General features: G+C 41.3%; 2 protein-coding genes across 2 annotated transcripts; both read left to right on the top strand.

Moving 5' to 3' along the window:
* The first annotated feature begins 1230 nt into the window (after window positions 1-1230).
* gtf2h1 (general transcription factor IIH, polypeptide 1) lies at window positions 1231-8885 on the top strand. The gene is made up of 15 exons (XM_079162742.1): window positions 1231-1379; window positions 1781-1942; window positions 2036-2228; window positions 3212-3377; window positions 3532-3625; window positions 4732-4881; window positions 4983-5062; window positions 5184-5317; window positions 5394-5481; window positions 5576-5664; window positions 6298-6415; window positions 7042-7132; window positions 7373-7488; window positions 8037-8129; window positions 8228-8885. The coding sequence occupies exons 2-15, from the start codon at window positions 1789-1791 to the stop codon at window positions 8312-8314; spliced, it is 1653 nt and encodes a 550-aa protein (XP_079018868.1). The 5' UTR covers window positions 1231-1379; window positions 1781-1788; the 3' UTR covers window positions 8315-8885.
* A 234-nt stretch (window positions 8886-9119) lies between these two features.
* Window positions 9120-20743, top strand: hps5 (HPS5 biogenesis of lysosomal organelles complex 2 subunit 2). Its single transcript, XM_079163571.1, has 23 exons — window positions 9120-9248; window positions 10975-11104; window positions 11222-11332; window positions 11414-11478; window positions 11564-11756; window positions 11890-12020; window positions 12346-12564; window positions 12662-12736; window positions 12934-13022; window positions 13249-13427; window positions 13865-14023; window positions 14188-14347; window positions 15366-15483; window positions 15889-16032; window positions 16161-16229; window positions 16334-16908; window positions 17288-17408; window positions 17503-17652; window positions 17745-17864; window positions 18115-18228; window positions 18317-18423; window positions 18793-19084; window positions 19480-20743. The coding sequence occupies exons 2-23, from the start codon at window positions 10997-10999 to the stop codon at window positions 19538-19540; spliced, it is 3360 nt and encodes a 1119-aa protein (XP_079019697.1). The 5' UTR covers window positions 9120-9248; window positions 10975-10996; the 3' UTR covers window positions 19541-20743.
* The last annotated feature ends 134 nt before the right edge of the window (window positions 20744-20877 follow it).

The raw sequence follows: 20877 nt of genomic DNA on the forward strand, positions 1-20877 counted from the left end.
TATTGCTAACACATTGTGTTGTCTTGGTTGAATTAACAAGGTTGCTGTCAATAAACTGCACTGGACTGAACATATTTACAAAAAGGGTCAGAGCAGACTCTATCTGCTGAGGAGTGCACGAAGCAATCCTGAGGACATTCTTTGACTCTGTGGTGGCATCAGCCATTTTTGATGGAGTGGTCTGCTGGGGCAGCAGCATCTCGACAGCTGACAGGAAGTGACTAAACAAACTTATTAAGAAGGCCAGCAGTGTGCTGGGGTGTCCACTGGATACGGTGGAGATGGTGGGAGACAGGAGGATGATGGCTAAGCTATGTGGCAGCTCTGTGCAGCTCCTTCAGCCACCAGTTGATTCACCCCTGGTGTGTGAAGGAGAGGTACCGCAGGTCTTTCTTTCCTGCCGCTGTCAGGCTGCACAACCAGCTGTGCTCCCAGTAGACCACCCAACACAAAAGATCTGTGCAATATAAATACACTGTGCAATACAAAACGGATTCTGTCTGTATATATTACATTTTTAGTTATATTTTAACTATTGTTGTTTTTTACTTAGTTAATATTCTTTAGGCTACTCTTTATTACTTATTTACTTATTTATAATACTTGTTTTGATCTTGTTTTTACTATGTCCCTTGTTTGCACTATCCACTATGCTGCTGTAATCCTGTAAATTTCCCCGCTGCGGGACTAATAAAGGATTATTTTATCTTATCTTATCCGTAAATTAAATACACTTTATTCAGGAATATACACCTAAATAAGTATAGGGCCAAAAGATTATGTAATTTATACTCAATGGTAGAGTAACTAAGTACATTTACCTGGAATCAGTTGCAAGTATTTTATATTATCCAAATTTACCCCAACTTTTTTTCTGCCAGCATCCAATCGTTTGGAAGCAAAATTAAATAAATTAAAATAATGAATTAATACTATATTAATTAATTAAATACAAAGGCAATACACTGCATAATATTACAATTCATATTAATAAAGACTAATATGTACGCTTGCATCAAATTAACCGAATTATATTGCACCAAATTTGACCAAAATAGGCTTTTTTAAACAAATTTAACATCATCGTTTATTTTATTTGATTATTAGTAGAATTGTTAATATGGTTAAATCGTTCAATACATATATTTTTTTGACGGAACTGATTCTTTATCCCGTTTTCCAATCGGAACGTTTTGAATGAAACACACCGCCTGGCAGTCATGTCGGCGGTGAAGTCGGGACGCTCGCTGTTAGAGTAGTCCAAATTCCGTTTGAAATAACTCATTCAGTTATTTTTATATTCAAGAATACATTAGTTTGAGATTATGTGTTGAAGAAAAGCCAGGTGTCCGTTGCAGTGTCCATTTATTAACGTTAAAGTAAGTTTATTGCGGACTTCTCCGACAGGTTTCTTCTTCTTGATTGTTAACGTTAGCTAACCTAACGCTAGTTAGCTAAGTTAATATGATAAAACCGTCAACACATCAGTGGCTTGTATGGGGTTAGATTACGTTACCTGGCACGACATTTATTCAGGACGTTGTGGTGAAATCAGCTGAAATAGTTTGTGCTTGCATCTCATACAAAGTGCTTGATATCTAAGTCATGGTAACGTTACTGTTACTGCAGGTCAAGTAACGACTAGGTGGGTTAGTCATAGCGGTAAATACTTTGTTAGTAAGGTAACACGGTTCTTTATCCTTTTATCTGAGAGATTAATTAGATTAAATCCGTATCTCTGTGCAGGACATGATTATTAATGATGAATAACTCGTTTCAGTTGGAGCCATGGCATCATTATCAGAGGAGGTGCTGCTGGTGCTGAAGAAGGTTCGCCAGAGGAAGCAGGATGGCACACTTTACCTGATGGCTGAACGGATAGCCTGGGGGCCAGAGGGTAAAGACCGCTTCACAGTCAGCCACTTGTACGCCGATATTCGCTGTGAGTACTTGATACCATCCTATTACAATGAATGCTATAATAATGGTGTGTTGGTGATGTCCTCAAGCGTCACTTCATGTGTTCTCTGTACAGGTCAGAAGATCAGCCCAGATGGTAAATCCAAAATTCAGCTGCAGCTGGTGCTTCACACTGGCGAGAGTACCACATTCCACTTTTCCAATGACAGCAGTGCACTCAAAGACAGAGACGCCGCCAAGGAGCTGCTGCAGCAGCTGCTGCCCAAGTTCAAGAAGAAAGCCAACAAGGAACTGGAGGAGAAAAACAGGTGAGACTGAGGTGTTTCAATAGATCCTCCTTAAAGGATACGGCTGGCAATATTCTGTCATTAAATTGCATTAAAAGACAAAAAACAGCAACTAATGTATCATTCTGACAAGTGTTGTCTGTGTTACTGAAAGGAAAAAAAAGTGTTATTGCGTGTAAACAACACAGATGAGCCACACTGTTGCACTGGGTGATATGTCCCTTCATTGTACTTTATTTTGAGTCAGTCCCACTCGCATGCATTGTTCTCCTGCATTGTTCTCCTGCATGTCTAACGCAATAGGCCACCAAATCTGACCACAACAAAAACACACTTTACTCCCTTTTGAGTGAATCAGAAAAATTCATTTACATGTTCTGAACAAATAGACTTGGGTCTGAGAGCCCCAAACTGCGAAGGGGAGTCGGGAAGTATATGATGTTCAGGTTGTTGTAACTTGAGTATGAGAGTTCAATGTTGACTTTAGGGACTATATGTGTGACTAGATAATCTAAACTCAAGTTCCTCCTACTTGATGCTGTTTTTGAGAGGTGTTGATTAAACCTTTTGGTCATTTTGGAGGCTGCAGTTTGAGTTATATCGAGAAGTGTTTCTAGTGTTCAGTCTCGTCTCATTGGTGTAAATGTAGTCGACAAAATACAGTTCAACAATATCACAAACTCCAGCCTTTAAAATGACCATACAGTTAAGCCAACAATGAATATTAAAACCTTTATGAAGTAGGACATATTGCAGGACTGCTGTATTAGACTGCTTCAGAAAGCTTCTGGGGTTTCCTTTTTTTTTTTTTGAATACTATGATTAAGTCTTTTCCTGGTCCTGGATGTGTTACAGCAAATCAATACCTAGCAGGAAGTTATAAATCAATGCCTTCCTCTTGATGTCACCAATGAAGGTTTTAGGCATTCATTATTTACTAATGTATTAATCTATTCATTAATAATTTACTTCTTAAAATATTGTTATTGTGTTTTCTCCTGTAGGATGCTTCAAGAAGATCCAGTGCTTTTCCAGTTGTATAAAGATCTGGTTGTGAGTCAGGTGATCAGTGCAGATGAATTCTGGGCTAACCGGTTAGGAGACACGAACCACGCAGACTCGTCTTTATCCAACAACAAACAGGAAGTCGGAATATCTGGAGCCTTTCTGGTGAGTGCATCAACTCTGACACAACTAGACCTTACATTTTGAAACACGATATTATCTTAAATTTCATAATTGATTGCGCATTGACAACTTCCGCAGTAACAACGTGGTTTTAAATGTAATTTTTGGTTTTAAATGTAATTTTTGTGCATTACAGGCAGACATTAGACCTCAGACAGATGGCTGCAATGGCTTGAGATATAATCTGACTGCTGACATTATTGAATCCATCTTCAGAACATACCCTACAGGTAAACAATAACATCTTAAAGGAACGGTGTAGAGGATATAGGGGAATTTATTTGGCAGAAATGGAATAAATTATTTGGAACTATGTTTTCGTTTTTGACCTCAAACTAAGAATCGTTATGTTTTTGTTTGCTGAGAAAGAGTCATTCGTATCTACATAGTTAGCGGGTCGTCTTCCACAGAGTCCGCCATGTTTCTACAGCAGCCTAGAAGGAACAAACCAAGCACTGGCTCTAGCGAGAGCCTTTTGTGTTTTCATGTTACCTGAAGGGAGGGATGGGTACCAAAACTCAGTATTAGAGTGGACCCCGCTGCTGAATTATGAATTATAAATCCGGAGTATGGATAAGCTACGAAGTCACCGCTTCTTTTATCGCTTCTTTTTAATGTTTTGGTGTAATTTACTATCTCGCTGCAGCATTTATCTCCTCTGCTCTCTGGGTCGGGGCTGAGCTCCTCCAACTACACGCACATGCACACGCACACGCACACACACACACACACACACACACGGAGCAGAGAGGCCGAGGTGAACCAGGTGATGTGAAGAATACTCGAGTTAGTGACAATTATGCTCGTTAATGTTACGTTTAATAAAACATTTGCGAGTAAAAAGCCAATATTGCAAGCAGTTATTAAGTCATGAAAAATAAATGATAAGACTATCGATTAAAGTAGCTCCTAGTAGAAATTATATCCTAACGATACCTGTAGGCCACCGTAGTTCAGCGACGCGCTTTGAAAAGGAGGGCTGAGTGGAGGAGTATTCAGTTGGATGCGACCTGCCACCTCATCACTAGCTGCCACTAAATCTTACACACTGATCCTTTATGTTAGCGAAGTTAGTTATATTACCAGATGCAAAAGTATTGATAGACCAGGAAAAGGCTGCTGCAAGCTCAGATTTTAATTTCAACTAAGAAATCCAACAGTGATTTCACTGCCAGAGAGGAAGAATTGTTTTGTGAAATCAGCTGTTACCTCTTTAGATAAACAGTTCAGTGCATTCCTGGTCACCTCAGCCACTGATCCTAAATATGCAGCTAGTGTTCCAAAACACTGCAAATACATTATAATATATTCATGTCGACTTACGTTGTACTTGCAGTGAAACAGAAGTATTGTGAAAATGTGCCTCATAACCTGACGGAGAAGGAGTTCTGGACCCGCTTTTTCCAGTCCCATTATTTTCACAGAGACCGCATCAACACAGGAACACAGGATATCTTCTCCGAGTGTGCCAAGCAGGACGACCAGGGTAGGAGCTTTTAAAGCATTTTCACATGCAAATCTCCCATTTTCTAGCGATGTCAGTAAACCGCTAAGTCACAAATCTGTTTTTAAATCTGTCCCATGCAGGGTTAAGGTCTATGGTGGTTCAAGGAGTGAAGAATCCTTTGATGGACCTCCTGTTGTTAGAGGATAAAACATTAGACGAGGTGAGTTTTAATGATTAGCCAATCACAGCGACCGTCATACTACTCAAACGTTATTTACTTGCATAGCTTTCTTTTTCGTCTTTCTCCTTGGACCTCAAGACTTGGTGTTTTTGTGACGCAGGGTTACGGAGTTTGTACAACATTTCCCTCAACTTCCAATTCGAACCGGACGGTGAAGGAGAGCAGCAACTCTGCCATCATCAAGCGCTTCAACCATCACAGCGCCATGGTGCTGGCAGCCGGCTCACGGAAGGGGTAAAGAAATAGCTTTAGAAAAAGCATAACTTGCTTAATCGCTTAATTTTTTTTGCTAACTTTGTCATTTTTAAAGGGAAACACCAGCTGACCAAGCCAGTGAGACGAGCAGTACAGATGGAAACTCGAGGGATTCTGACTTCTTCCAGCCTCCTGTAAAGAAGGTGACGATGGCTCTGCAGCTTCAACAGACGTTTTCAAAATGTGTTACTCTGTAACAGACTGCGTCACTTTTTTTCTGTTGGCAAACTTCCTTAGGTTAAATTACAAGAAGCCATAGAATATGAAGATCTGCAAAGGGAAAACAGACCGAAAACAGTCGCGTTAAACCTCAAGAAGTCCGACAGGTACAGTTTGTATTCTTTGTTCCGTAGAGGGCGACTCCGAATGGCAGCGATTCATGAAACACTTTTTGTAGATTTATATGTTCATCTAACACCTTTTTAAAATCATACATTTACAGGCGGTTGATTTTTAGAAACTGTTTATGTTGTTTGACAAACCGTCACAAAAGTTAGTATTCAATTTATAATATATGAAACAGAAAAAAGTAAATCGATTTTGTACTTTATAATTGACTTTAAAAGAAGCAGTTCAAAATCTATTTTGTTATCAATTTTCTTTCGATGAACCAAAGAGAGACTAAAAGAATCAATTGATAAGTTGCTCCAGCCTCTGTCTCATAAAACATTTTGAGGTTTCAGTAGCCAGCAATCAACTGTGCACTTTGAACTGATTAAAAATAGATTTGGTATTTATTTTTTAAAAGTCAGATTTATTGCTTCCACTGTGTTAAGGTTCCTGCCAGTGGCTATAAACCAGAATGTCTCTTCAGCACATGAAGTGAATATATGAATTATCAAGTAGAATTATAAGATGCTCTGCTGTTTCGTAGACCCAACTTTATGCTTTTTAAACAGCCGGATTCAGGGTGACGTGTTTTAATATAATGCTTCTCTCTCCATCTTTTTATTGATAAGGTATGCTCATGGGCCAGTGCCACTTCAGTCCCAACAGTATACGACAAGCCAGGATATCATCAACTCTGTCAACTACATCCGGCACGAGATGGTCAATTACAAACCCAACCTCACTCAGGTTAGATCCCACAGAACACACAGCCGCTGTTGTGAATCAACAATCACTGAGTTTTTCTCTATTCATTCACGGTTCACAAGTCCACAAGTTAAGATCAGGAAGGCTGGTCCTCCAGTCAAAATACCTGCAGGTTTCCCACTTCTTTAAAGCTACAGCTGGTAACTTAAATAAAATAAAAAAATACTGTCACTATATCCTGACAGTAGTACATGAAACAGAAAGTCTGGGGAAAAAAAGTTCACAAACGTTCTCATTTTACAGCTAAACCGTGAACTAAAATATGTTTCTGAAAACATTGGAGGTGAGAAAGGGGCAATACATTTAGCCATTTAATCAGCGCCGTGTAGTCCGACAGTTTGATCGGAGCTTCACGAGCATTGATTGACATTTTGTTCGTGACTCCTCGGCTCTGATTGGTCGTTTTCTTGGGACGTGGTGCCATCAGGAGAACTCAAAGATGGTTCAGACTGTGACAAATTAGGATCTGCTGATTCCCACTCCATCTTTTAACAAATATATCAAACTGTTATCAAAAATAACCCAGAGTTTTCCTAAAAAGTCAAGAATATGCAATAAAACTATGAATGGTGCCTTCAAAGTGTTAAACACAGAAATACTCTCTGCAGGTGTTGTCCAACACAACCGCTAGTTCTGCCATTGCAGCACTTTCTTCAGGTGGCGTCCTCATGCAGGCAGTAACGCAGCAAGCCATAAATCGTAAGTGTGTCATACAATTGTTGAATATCATTATTATTATTACATATTGTGGACGTTGGTGATCAGTGGGTGAGTGTAGCACATCTGTAGTGTGTTTGATTCCATAAGACTGTGCCTGGGCCTTCTGTAGAGATGGAGGGATTCTAATCTCTTAATTTGCTTAAACCGGAACCAATCGTGACAGATGTTCATTTAAACTAGCAGTACTTTATACTGTATTTGTTTCTCTTTTCTTTTCAGAGATGGTACCTTCTGAGATTCAAGGAGAGCTGAGGCATCTTTATGCAGCTGCTGGAGAGTTGCTGAGACACTTCTGGTCCTGCTTTCCTGTAAACACACCATTTTTGGAGGAGAAGGTGACTGATAATAACTTTATTGAAAGGATGTCACATTGTTATTGTCCCACACAGAAACGTATTCCCTCCTTCCCTGTCTTGACCACCAATGACTTTAACAACAACAACAAAAAAATTGGCACTTATACTACTGGTCTAATAGCACATACACATTTAATTATTCACATTTATGTGTGGTTTAAAGGAATATAAACCACGGTTGCCCATAACAGTGTAGGCAACAGAGAGTAAATTCATAATAGAAAACATAATGCTGATCAACGTATTCAAGCCCCTTGGATCCTGTCTTGTTTTATTGTTTTACAACATTGAATCAAAGAAGATGTTAACAAAACTTTCCGACACTAATCCCAGTGTTTTGTGTATACTTATACATTCATTTATAGATAACCAAAGTGGCTGTCAATAAGCAGTATAATAACTTATAGTAGAGTATATAGCTGATGTATAGTTCCTCACCAACACTACAGGGGCCAGTCTCTCTCCATAGAAAGCAGGAAGGGTTTCTTTTACCAGATTGTCCTGATGTTTTTTCTTTTTATATATAGGTGATGAAAATGAAGTCGAACCTCGAGAGATTCCAGATGACCAAGCTTTGTCCTTTTCAGGAGAAGGTTCAGCGTCAGTACTTGAGTACAAATGTAAGTCTCTGAGCTGTAAATGATGACGTGGTGTCTTGTACCCGGTGGGCCTTGTATTAACGTCTTCGTCTCCCCCCCCCCCACACACACACACACAGCTCACAGGGCATTTGGAGGAGATGCTGCAGACAGCCTATAGCAAGTTCCACGTCTGGCAAACCCGTCGCATGTTGAGGAAAACCTGAGGTCCGGTGTTTTGTCAAAGAGAGGACAATGAAGAGATCACAGGATATGGACAAAGTGAACTGAGAGGGTTCTCTACTAAGAGAAGAGACCACAGATCACAGCCTGATGGGACGAGACTCACACGGGTTTGATGAACGCTGCTACATCCCAAACTGTTCAACCGACATCTCTGTCACAGATATCTATCATTTGTTTCTTTCTCTTTTGTTCTCAACGGTTGAGCGATTGGTGCTGATAATGGTTAATGGGGACTTTTTTAAAATGGTGTAACATGACCAATGGTGTAAGCAGAGGATTGCCAACATGCGTTTCATCAGTTAGCAGAGCCGAGAAAGAGAGCTCGGCCGCACAAGGAGCCCCTCTGAGCCCCGGGTCGATTTCGTAGGAACAAAGTTCCAGAAAATCCGAAGCAAAAAAGGTGACGTGAATATAGCAATACTGTAAAGACATGTCGCACCGAGTGCATTAGTGTATGTGTGTGTGTGCCTCAAATCACACTGTCACTGGTTTGTAATGTCTGCACCTTTTTGTTTGCACTGAAGACAAAAATGTCACTGCATTAAAGTGAGCTTTTTGTTCATGCCACTTTCTTTTTGAAACGTCAGTATTTCATTAAGTCCATGAATTCATTTTTATTTCAGGTTTTAGCGATAGTTTTTCTGCTGTGGTGCTTTTATAAACCTCAAGAGAAGCGTCAGATGTTGCCTCTTCTAAATGCGTAGCTGCTTTGGAGAATATGGACGATATGTGTCGTTGTGTCAAAGTCAGGCATTCAGCCAGGAAGTGTCCTCACATCAGCTGAGTGGAGCCGTGACAGCTCGGCTAGCTGCCCGCCACAGAGGCGTGAGAGGGACCGCAGAGCTTCTCCACACAAAAATATAAGTGAAGGAAACCAGCCATGTAAACCCACGGTTGGGTGTGGATTTGTAGTCGGTAAGTGTCACGCGACCATTTGGTGAGTTTTAACGGCTGAAACGAATAGTCAATGAAAACACCGCTGTCTTAGCTAGCTAGCATGATTGCTAACGTGTTATTGTAAACATAGTGACACAGAGGCGCACAGTCCATAATTCGAATTACCGTAATATATATTTAGCATACCCATGCCCTGCTACTATTGTTTGTAAAGGTTTCCGAGCTGTAGTTTTGATAGAAACGCGAGCATCAGTGTCAGCTGACGGGTCTCGTGATGCAGACTGATTGAGTCGCCCCTTTTAGCTTTAGAAACTTAATATTACTGATGTCAATGTGTATTATCAACTAAAACTATAACCATGAAAGGGCCTTAAAGGCTAAGCACGAGACACCGCTTGTTTACGGTCATGAACGTTTACTCTTGGACGTTATGTTAACGGTTAACGATCATTACAGCGTATGTTTTAGTACTTTTAACGCCACTCAGGTACTGTATGTAGTAGAGTCATGTAGGACATTAGGTACTTTCATTGGGTATTTCCATGTCGTGCCACTTTATACTTTTACTCGACTCCACCAACTACTTGTGATTGACGTATTGTACATTTTAATCATGTATTTTGACTGATCGAGTCACTTTAACGTTATACAATTTTACATATAGCTAGAAAACTCACGAGTTTTTTAAATATGGTTTACACTTTTCAACAGTATGAAGAATAAGATTTAAAAATGCTCCACTTACTAAAACAATAAAATGCTTATTAAATGGTTTAACCATCACATAAGTACGGGTTTCCTGTATTGATTACTTTTGATACTTCAAGTAAGTTTGCTTTTAACTTAATTTTTTCAATGTGGTACTTCAACTTTTTACAACTGTAGTATTTGTACAGTGTATTACTTCTACTTTTACTCTCAATTAAGGGATCTGAATACTTCCTCTCCACATTACAACCATAGAGATTACAACTACATGTTAAACCTGAGGGGCTCTGAGAGATGACCAGTAGTAACCCACCAGGAGAACGGCTTTCTAAGAGATCCTCTGGTTCAACATGTCATAATGTCATTAAGGGCAATTGTGTTTGTCAGAGAGCAAAATTCAAGCACAATCATTTGCAATAAACAGCCTTATGAGTGCCTCTCCGTGTGCATTTGTGCCCTGGTTCTCTTCAGCAGGACAATTCAGCTGTGTTAACGTTCCTGTTGCGGTAGAGTGTTAACAAATAGAGGAAGAGAGGTCAGAGTTGACCGTTACTTCTTTTGAGATACTTGTGTCAACTACTTTAAAGCTTAGAAGCAATTATGTTCTGTCATTTAGTTTTAAAACATTGTTGTTGCACACACATTGGTGTATTTAGCCAGCTGTATCTGATTATTCTAATGATCTGCTTAGTTTTGCTTCTGCTTCCTCATACGTTCACCTAAAACCAAAACAAGTAAATCAAAGACAAACTACATGCTGCATGAATGGCGTCCTCCGCTCCTGTGGAAAAGGTCTTTCTAGGTAAATGAAATGACAGCTCCAAGACATTTGAACAACCTCGAACGGTACACTGGAGATGATAACATGTTTAGTTTTTTTTAACCAGAGTGGAATGTAAAGTGAAGTCATGACTGGTTAATTTGAGAGGGTAAGTGAACTACTGAAGGTCATGTGATGCCACGCGGCTGAGGGCCGTAGTATGCGAGGAAGCAGAGTAGGGACTCTTGACGTCGCTGAGTGCCATTTCTCTCTCAGTTGTAGAGGATCACCAGTGAACATGCCTCTGATACCAGTTGTGCCAGAGAACCACAGTCACGTACTGGCGGAGTTTGACTGCCTCGATCCACTCCTGTCTGCTCTCCGGTTGGACTCGGGCCGGCTCAAGGTAGGTTTCACCATCACACGACGGAGTCGGCCTTGTAATTGAATCACACATGGATGATTTATAGTGACTTATTATTATGTGAACAGATGATTAAATACTGTGTCCTCTGTGTTACAGTGTACCTGTTTGGCAGTGTCAAGGAAGTGGCTCGCTTTAGGAACATCAGCAGGAGGGTTGCACCTGATCCAGAAGGAGGGCTGGAAGCAAAGGCTCATCCTCACTCACAAGGTAACATGCGACTATTGTGTTCTTCTATCAACCGATAAAGCTGCACATAGTAAGGGACACCCATCATGCACTCTTTTTCAGGAGGGATCTATCGCTCAGGTGGCATGTTGCCCTCACGACGAAGACTTTATCGCCGTTGCAACAAGGTTAGAGTCTCTCCAATAAGGGAAGAAGTCTATCTATGTGTTCGGTTTTGTTGCCTGCGTGTTCACATTGTTGTCTGTGTTCCAGTCAGGGTCTGGTGGTGGTGTGGGAGCTGCAGCTGGAGCGACGGGGTCGTCCGGAGAGAGTCAGTGTGTCCTGGGAGCACAGAGGTCAGGCCATCACTGCACTCTGCTGGGACACCAGCGCGCTCAGAGTTTTCGTCGGGGACACGGGAGGCAAGGTGTCCTTCCTCCGGGCAGGATCCTCCAAGATGGGCAAGGTAGTGACTGCTGATTCAAAGTGGAGATAGTTTGTTTCCTCAATACTATTGTGTATATACACACAGTATGTTATATGTCTTTTTGTCTTTTTAGTAATTACTGCATGTTTGATATTGTTTTCTTTGTGTCCAGGGGTCATCATTCGTTATCTTCCCTGTTCAGACCGTCACCACTGTGGACTCCAGAGTGGTTCAGCTCGGGTACCAAGATGGTCGCCTGCTGATATCTTCCCTGAGCCGCTGCTACCTCTGTGACACAGAGAGGTGAGTACCAGCTGGCTGCGTCTCTATATGGGGAGAGACTCTCACAGAGCGGATTAATGCCCGCATACTGGTAAATATTGTCCCTGCTAAAGTGTTCTTTAGCGAGATAGTGAATCCATTCTCCAATTAAGGATTCTTCACTTTTAACAATTAGGTATTCTTATATATTTTCTTATTCAAAAGCTACAACTGATTCCGTGTAAGATATTCATTCTCTGTCATTTGTACTCGTAATTAATGAAAGAAGAAAATGGTATTTAAATCAAAAATGTTCCCTGGACTACTCTCAGCAGTGGTGTCTTTTTCCCTCTCTACCTGCCTTCAGGGAAAAGTTCTGGCGTGTTGGAAATAAGGAGCGTGATGGGGAGTATGGAGCATGTTTCTTCCCTCAGAACAGGGGATTATTAGTTGGTCAGCCCCCCCTGCTGTACTCCGCCCGGCCGGGGTCTCGAATCTGGGAGGCCAGTTTCAATGGTGAGGTTCTGAGCACCCATCAGTTCAAACAGCCACTGGCCTGTCCTCCTCTACCGCTCATCACTTACAGGTACTGATTGTTCCCACTTTTAGATACTCGTCTTTAAAAGGCCAAACTCCTAATTTGTTTTTAAATTTGTCTTTTTTTTTTCTTCTGTTACTTGCAGAGATGAGCCACAACATTACAACCCAGTGCCGAAGAGCCCCCAGTCAATCGCCTTCCAGAAACTGCTTTATTTTGGGTAATATTAGTAATAATTTATGTCTTATTATCTGAGTTTTTAGGCCCGTCAATCACTATATTAATCATATGCACATTATTGAATAAAAGGCTAATATTTTGATTGCAAAAGACAAAAAACATCCCTTCATTTTTATATAACCTCTGCAAGCGAGCCTGTTTCTTGACTAACTGCACACTCTCTATTTTGATGTGTAGAGACCAAAACTTGCTGACTTGGACTGATTCAGCTATTTATATCTTCACACCTCAGAACGGACAAGTGCTTCTGTGGACTGAAGTCAAAGGTGTGTTTGTGCTGCTTCCTCCCAAAGCAGTCCTTTGGAGTACTTCAGCAAACATCTTATTCACAAACACACACAAGCTGTAAATATGTTGGTATAGGACCACTAGTCAATAATAATGGCATGGAAAAGGTCATAATATTTAACCATTTTATCATTGCTCATGCAGCCCTTTTGTTCCTGTTTGATTTACTGTAAGTTGATCCAAACCGGCTCTCTGGTTTTGCAGACTTGGTGGACATCGCTGTCTACCGCAACGAGCTCTTCTGTCTCCACGGCAGTGGACGTCTGTCCCACCTCTCCCTGTTATCTGCTGAGCGCTGTGTTGAGCGTCTGCTCCGGAGGGAGTCCTGGCCTCTAGCTGCTCTGGTCTGCTGCATGTTCCAGCACACAATCGCCACCAGCAGGGTAAGATGGCCACTGCCTTGCTAACTGGCCTCGTCTCTGTGGTACCGGACTTATCTGGGCTGAGATGTTCGTGTGAATTTCTGACTTCCTGTTTTGTTTTTTTTAAGGATAAAGCACATCATATACCTGTGATCCTGAGATGTTTCACCTTAAATGACCAAACCATAAAATGTGCAAGAGCTAGATATGGCTCCTGCTAACAGTATAATACATTCATTACATAGGTAGTAACAAGTGGTTATCTCAGTTCCTAACATCATGATCTTCTTATCACAGCAGGTACATAGCCTGACGTTATTGACCTTAGTAGTTTGTGTTAAACATTTCTAGTTTGAAGTAAAATCAAGTGTTTTAGAAATCAGGAATCTTAACTAGATTTCTCATGATCTTAGTAAAGCATTTACAAAATCCTTGCTCATCATTCCTGTTTAATTCAGGCCAGGAAAGCAATTCCCATCGACCGCCTCGAACATCTCAGGTCCCAGCTCAGCTCCAGCACACACCTGGAGCTGAGCGGCCAGCTGGAGGACGTCATCGCTAAACTGGAGCCTTTGGACTCCGCCTCCAGCAGCCGAAGAAGTAGCATCTCCTCACATGTAGGTTTAAGTAACTTTCTGGAGATAAATGCATCACGCTTTGAATACTGGTCATTCAATACATGTATAATTCTATGAGCCCGTTGTAAGTTAAGCACACCGCTTCTGTAAATCCTTATTGTAACAAAAGAGTGTGTATTGATATCGGACATATCGTCATCCAGGAGAGCTTCAACGTCCTGGACTGTGGAATCTATCGTGTGATCAGCCGCAGAGGAAGTCAGTCAGATGAGGAGACGAGCTCGCTCATCAATCAGTCCATGTCGGAGGAGGAGCGGCTCAAGGAGTTCAGCTTTGTGCAGGAGGACGATCAGGTGGATCCTGGTAAGAGATTGTTAGCTGTTAAATGAACAAATGCTGTTCTTTAAAATGACTGCAATTCAAAGATACAAAATTATATTTCCAATTTTAATAATTACCAGATGGAATCAATTTTAATCGGTTGATACTTTATTTATACGTTAATTTATTAAAACATCACAGAGAAGGAATGTTGGCAGAATTAAGTCTGAATTATTAGGATATTTTTTTATATGAACTAATTTACACAAATAATAATGAAAATCAACACCTGTTTTGTACCATCTTCTTCTTAAAAAAACTTTTTGTTTAATCTGCAGACGAACAAATGAAACCCCAAAATGCTAAAACTGCGCCAATGCTAAAACAACAACTAAAGCAGAAATATACAAACCAGAAACTATTCAAACACGCTGTTTCTTTCTTCACTCCTTGCTTTATACGTGTGTGTGTGTGTATCAGGAACAAACTCCTTTTCTGCCTCTTCTGAGTTCAGTGTGAAGAGAGAGTGACGTTATTTTCTATTTCATATCTCGCACTCTTATTAAAACACCTGAATAATCAAAAACAAAACATGAAGAGGAGCATCTATACATGTGACAATAACTTGACTCTTTATATACTCTTCTTAATCTTTATCTCTGTTGTCATACTGATCATATGTACCTGCTTCTGATACTGATACTGTAAAATTAGTTTTTGATTTGAAAAACATAAAATCCTTGAATCCATAATGTTGCAGTGCTGTATCAGTGGATTTGCTGTGAGAGCTGAATGATCACTCTGACAAGTGTTGCGACTACAATGATCTCTTTGTCCCGCTGTTAATGTCAAGTTTCTTGTCTTTTTCATTGTATCACACGTATAATCACCATTTTGGTTCTGTTTTTTTGCATCGTGCAGCATTTAATTTTGTCGCGATAGTGGTGTCTGGCACCTTTGCTCCATCTGCTTGCATTTTGTCCTCTGCCTTTCATCATTCCCCTCCAGTACTCCATCCATCTGTGTTTGTCCTCTGGCTCTTGCCCCCATCTTTATTCAGATCCACAGAGCAGTGAGCGTATGGAGGCTGAGCGATCTGAGCAAGGCCTGCCGTTCCACCTCCCCCTCTCATTCCGTCCCAAACCCCCTCGCATCGCTCTGCAGGCTGTCAAAGACAGGTGAACATCCAGAGAAATAGAGGACGAGACAAGACTGTGTCACAGCAGCCATACAGGCGTGACGCTGTCATCTTAGATAGCTTTGAGTTTTATTCAACACCAATGAAATTATTTGTGGATTGTGCTTCATTTTTTCTCGGTGAAGATTGAAACTCCTACAGTAACTATAATTATTCAAGTGCAGCTGTGCTTTTAGACGGCTTACTTCCCCTTTCCACTGAAGATCTACATCTATTTTTTACCATGGGTTCACATTGTTCATCTGTGTAGACGCATGTGGCAGGTTTCATTTCCAAGCATCACATTCAGTCATTTGTCACATGCAAATGTTAATAGATCTGTTTGCCTGTTCAGGTTATTAGATCTAGTGTGATATCATTGGGTTTCGATTTTTGTTTCTCTCAGTGTTTCTAGTTTTGTTAAGAAGACAACAGAGAAGATCAACACCCTCCAGATGAACTCTGAGCTCTGGCAACGGCCTGACTTCAGGGACAGCGGACATTCGGAAATGTCAGCCTCAGCTTCCTACTCGGAGGAAATGGACAACGAGTAAGTACAGACCGGTAAAAGTGGACTAAAACCCTTTTTTACTGTGAGCACATTTTGGGCTAATATCTTGTTTTGAATAGATTATTAAAAGTAAATCGGACAAAAGTGAATTATATTTGTCGTCACAGAGTTTATGATGAAATGCCAAACTCAGAGGCCGACATGCAGGAACTTCGATCAGCGACAGAGCGAGCTATGTAAGTGCTGTGCACCGTTTTGATAGAATCCTGACCGTGAGATTTCCCTGCCTTTTTAATCGGAGCTGAGCTTATATTTACACCTTACATTTTCCCAACATCAGCTCCCAGATCCAAGATCCTTTGGTGCTACTGGATCCAGTCTGCCTGGGAGACACTCTGCAGGACTGGCTGGCGGTGCTGGAGCGAATACTCGGACCTGTAGAGCACAGGTCAGCTGGTGCGGGTGATTCAAATGTGGATGAACCAGGAAAGGAGAGGTGGGATTGTCTAAACTCCTGCTCAGAGCAACAAGAGGAGTCTTTGTTCTCGGCAGGAGAACAAACAGAGAGCATCGCAGAGGAGAAGAGAGAAGAGTCTCGTGAGCTGGAAGAAAAAGAGGACCAGTGTGACTCCACTGAGAGGAAGCCGGAAGTTTCTAATGGGAGCCCTCCAGACCCTGTCCGAGTGGAGTCTCCCAAACCTGTACCGTCGGATCTACTGGCAAATCTCACCCAGCTGGCAACATTATACACGGAGATGAGCTGCTTTAGAAACCAGGAGAATAAAGTATTGGGTTGCACAACTTTCCTGCGCCCTTACTTCTTTCTGCTGGACCAAGAGCGTGTGAGGAGAATGTGTCTGCTGTGTTATCGGGATCAGCCGGAGGTGCAGAGCTCCTTCATCGAGGCCATGCTAGGTCAGAAGCTTCTCCTTAAATCTCTGTTTTCATCTTTTTTTTTCTCCTGTATTTTATTTTCAGATTTCAGAATCATAATCACAGGTGTCTGCTGTTTGAACATATAAATATGCAGAAGTAATAAGATATTTTAAAACAGGATCACAGTTCGTCAGATTAGCCAATGAAGGATATTTAAACACCTGAAACGCTGATGAATTTAAAAAAAACATCACATTCATTCATCATTTAACCATTTTAAAAACATTTCAAATATCCAACATAAATACTTGCATCTCATCTTGTAACTGTAATTTTAATCAGAGGTCCGTGCATCTCTGATACTCTACTTGTTTAATTTCAAATGATTTGAAAAATCAACTCTTGTCGTTCTCTGTAGATCTCACTCAGTCCAGTAAGGTGGTGGAGGTTCTTCAGAGAGGTGATTTACTGAGATCACTGCGCAGTCTGAGAGAGCTGCAGCCCTGGAGTGCCCCTCCCCTCCTTGCTCACTTACACAGGTCAGTACACCTGTTTCTTTCTAACACGGTCAGTATACTGATATCACAGTTGTGATTGGACCTTGTGAAGTGAGTTTGCTACGTTATTATCCAGGCTGTATCAGAAGCACGGCGAGGCGGCTGTGCGCTCATTTACGCAGTTCTATCCTACGATAACTCCTGCTGATGTAATGACCATGGCTCAACGAAGCCACTTCCTGGCGTACCTGGATAATCTGGTCCAATCACAAACTGAGGAGCACAGGTACGTCCTTAATTTCATCTATTTGTCAAGGACAGAAAGATTCTTTGAACTCCTCGTGGTGCTGATTTTTACATTCTTCATTCTTCCACTAGGTTGTCATTTTTGCAGTCCCTTCTTGAACCAGAATCCCTGAGACAGGATTGGCTGGAGCTGGCACTTACCCACGATGCCCCTCAACGCTGTGATACGCTGAGCCCTGATGGACAGCCCAGGTCTGGTCCTGCTGGTGTGGGGGGAAAATGCAAAATTAGATTTATGATCCTTTTTAATTCATTTATTTTAAGGCCTAGAGAGTTTTGAGGTTATAAAACTAAAAGTGTGTCTGAATAGATGTGAACTAAGATACTATCATGGGTGCATTTCACCTCTGGATTCTATTTGGCCACAACGAGGTCAAATAATACTGTGAAAGTAAAGTATGAGAATTAATGTAACTGTGAATTCCTGTGACTCCTGCTGCAGGTGGCATTCTCATTGTTTCAGTTGGGGTTATGGACGCCTCCTGTCTCTCCTGATTCGTCTTCCTGCAGACCTGTCCTCCAAGCAGAAGATGGCAGAAACTTGCCGCAGTCACGGGTACTTCTAATTTTGTCTGACTCAAGTTCTTTTTTTTTTTTTACTGTTTATGTTTGTGAGTTTACATCTGTATATTGCGTGTGTGCAGGTATTGGACGGGCTACATCTACCTCTGCTGTGAGCTGCGGTGTCGCAAAGAAGCGTTCGCCACCATCTGTCGGCTGGATGACATCAGTCTGATGGAGGAAGCTGATGGTAAAACTTTCACACTTTCAGGCAGAAGCAGAGTTTAAATCTCTTATGTTCTCAGAGGAGAGTTCATAACAGTGATGTAATGTGAGTCAGGTGTTACTGAGGCAAATACTAAAATGTGTGCGGCATGGAAATCCAAGGTGCACTGCTTGCTTAGTCCAAACAATGGTTCATCCTTTTACACTCGGCGTGTAGTTAAACATCAGTAACATTCCATGATAATGATTTACCTTAGTGACGCTGTCTGCACTCACTGGAGTGGCCTGAATCACCCAAATACAACACAATCAAACTAAATGACACTGGTTTTAAACGTGTGAAAAAAACACCATCATAGTCTCGTGTCTGTGCTGTCCCTTTGTTGTTTTCCAGGTGTTGTGCCTCAGACCTTGGAAGAGTGGAAGCTCTTGATCCAGTTGTCTCAGCAATGCAGCAGTGCGGCAGACTCAGAGCAGGTCACCGGTGTGAATGGGAGCAGCCGGTCCAACGGCTCGGCAGATTGTGGTGGAAAGATCAGCCCAGAGAGCCTGACCCTGATGCTGGCCCGAACAGCCGGGCCTGACCGCGCCATGGCCGTCCTGGAGGAGTGTGGAGTGCAGTTGGTCCTTTCGCCACACTCGAAACTGGTCTGTGAGCTTCTGAGAGTCACTGAGAAGAGGCAGAGGTGGGTCAGGGTGCCAATTACCAAACTTTAATGAGAACACAAGTATGGGAAGGAGTTCCCGCTCTCCCATTATCAAACTTATTATCTCTGCAAGGAGATAATGAGATCAATCGTGTGCACCTCTGCATTGATTTAAATGAGTGTTTTTGTTGTGTTAGCCAATAGTGGGTTGTGTTCATTCAATCAAACATTACAGCAGTGTTTGCTGCAGACACCCCCTCTACTGAGGGCACCTTTCTAGCTCAATACAAATCAACCAAACACAACATTATCCATCAGAACCAAAATGTGTGAATGAAATCTGAAATGTCTTTTAACATCAAAAATAATCTGTGTAATATGAATGGACTTCATTTGCAGGTATTACAGTTCTATTCTTTTGTTTTCTGTTTCAGAGCAATGATCCAGACGATGCTTGAGCGCTGTGATCGCTTCCTCTGGTCTCAGCACGCCTAAAGAAAGATCAGCTGCAGCTTCTCGACACCAAATAACAGAACTAACACTGTATGTAAATCTCCCCAGTAACTGCTGCTGTAGCTGCAACTGAAGTTGTGCACTGTATTATTTATAAAACCTTTCCAGTTTAAATTAAAGTACATATCCTTCCAGTGAAAACAGTATTATCTTATTAACATTTACTTTTACTTAAATGTGTTTTTTGCATGTACAGGACAAGAATCAAGTATCAACAATTACAGTGAAATGTCCAACCAACTGATATGTGAATATAAGTTCTGTATTTTTATTTTTTGTTTGTTTGTTAAAAGAACAAAATGTTTCTGTTGGCATGATGATAGTCCAGCCTGGTAAATGTGTGGTTTTCCCCATCTATGCACGTCAATAACATTGGGGGAAACGTCCACAGAACGAGCACCCAATAAACACAAGAGTGGCTCTAATCCAACCTGCAGTTTCCTTAATATTTGTGTGTTTTTGTTTATTTCTGCACAGCAAAAGCTTAAATATTTACTTGAAATGATAATGTAATCCCACGTGTCCCTAGTATCCAGTCACATAGATAGTTGGGGTTTATTTCTTAAGGGTTGTGAGAGCATTAAACCTAAAACAATCCACATAACTAGAAACCATTAAAGAGAAGTTGGAAAGGCCGGTGAAATGGCCTTTTATCTGCCTGTATTTCAAGTATTCGCTTGTATTTTCTTCAACAGGACATTTTGGCAAATAAAACATTTCTACATTTCAGATCTTGAATGTCACATAAAGTGGATTGTGGGTAATGTGGTTTAGCAGAGATAATATTAATAACATCGTAATGAAATGGGACTGATGACTCATTTGATGGTATCACACACCTGGAGCATCAAAGGGAAGACGCAGACAGCCTGGTGCTTCACGTTTTGAGCTCTAAAGCCACCGGACACAACCAAACTTTATGAGTCACGTCCTCTACCCTGGTTTAACTGAGACCTTTCTGTTCCTTGTTTCATCCTCATCCCTGTTTCTTCAATCATTTCCCAGAATCCTCATCTTCCAGCTCACCCACCTGTCTGCATCACTGGCACAGGGACGATCAGATTGAATGTTTTGACATGTGGCAAAGACGGACACACTTGTAATGAAAATGAAAGATGTACTTTTCATGTCATTGTGAAATTCCATTTGGCCGCTAAATAATAATAAATGAGCCTTTTAAAGTTTCCACTGCCTGTATTTGTTTGTTTGATTGTGTCCACTTCTACAATACTTCACTACAATACTCTCTTGAGGGATGCTGGGTAGAATTGTTGATTTGATTGAAATGATCCAAATATGACAGAAGGTTGTCATCATGA

Source organism: Pholis gunnellus (genome assembly GCF_910591455.1).
Source record: "Pholis gunnellus genome assembly, chromosome: 7".
In the NCBI taxonomy this organism is placed as follows: Eukaryota; Metazoa; Chordata; class Actinopteri; order Perciformes; family Pholidae; genus Pholis; species Pholis gunnellus.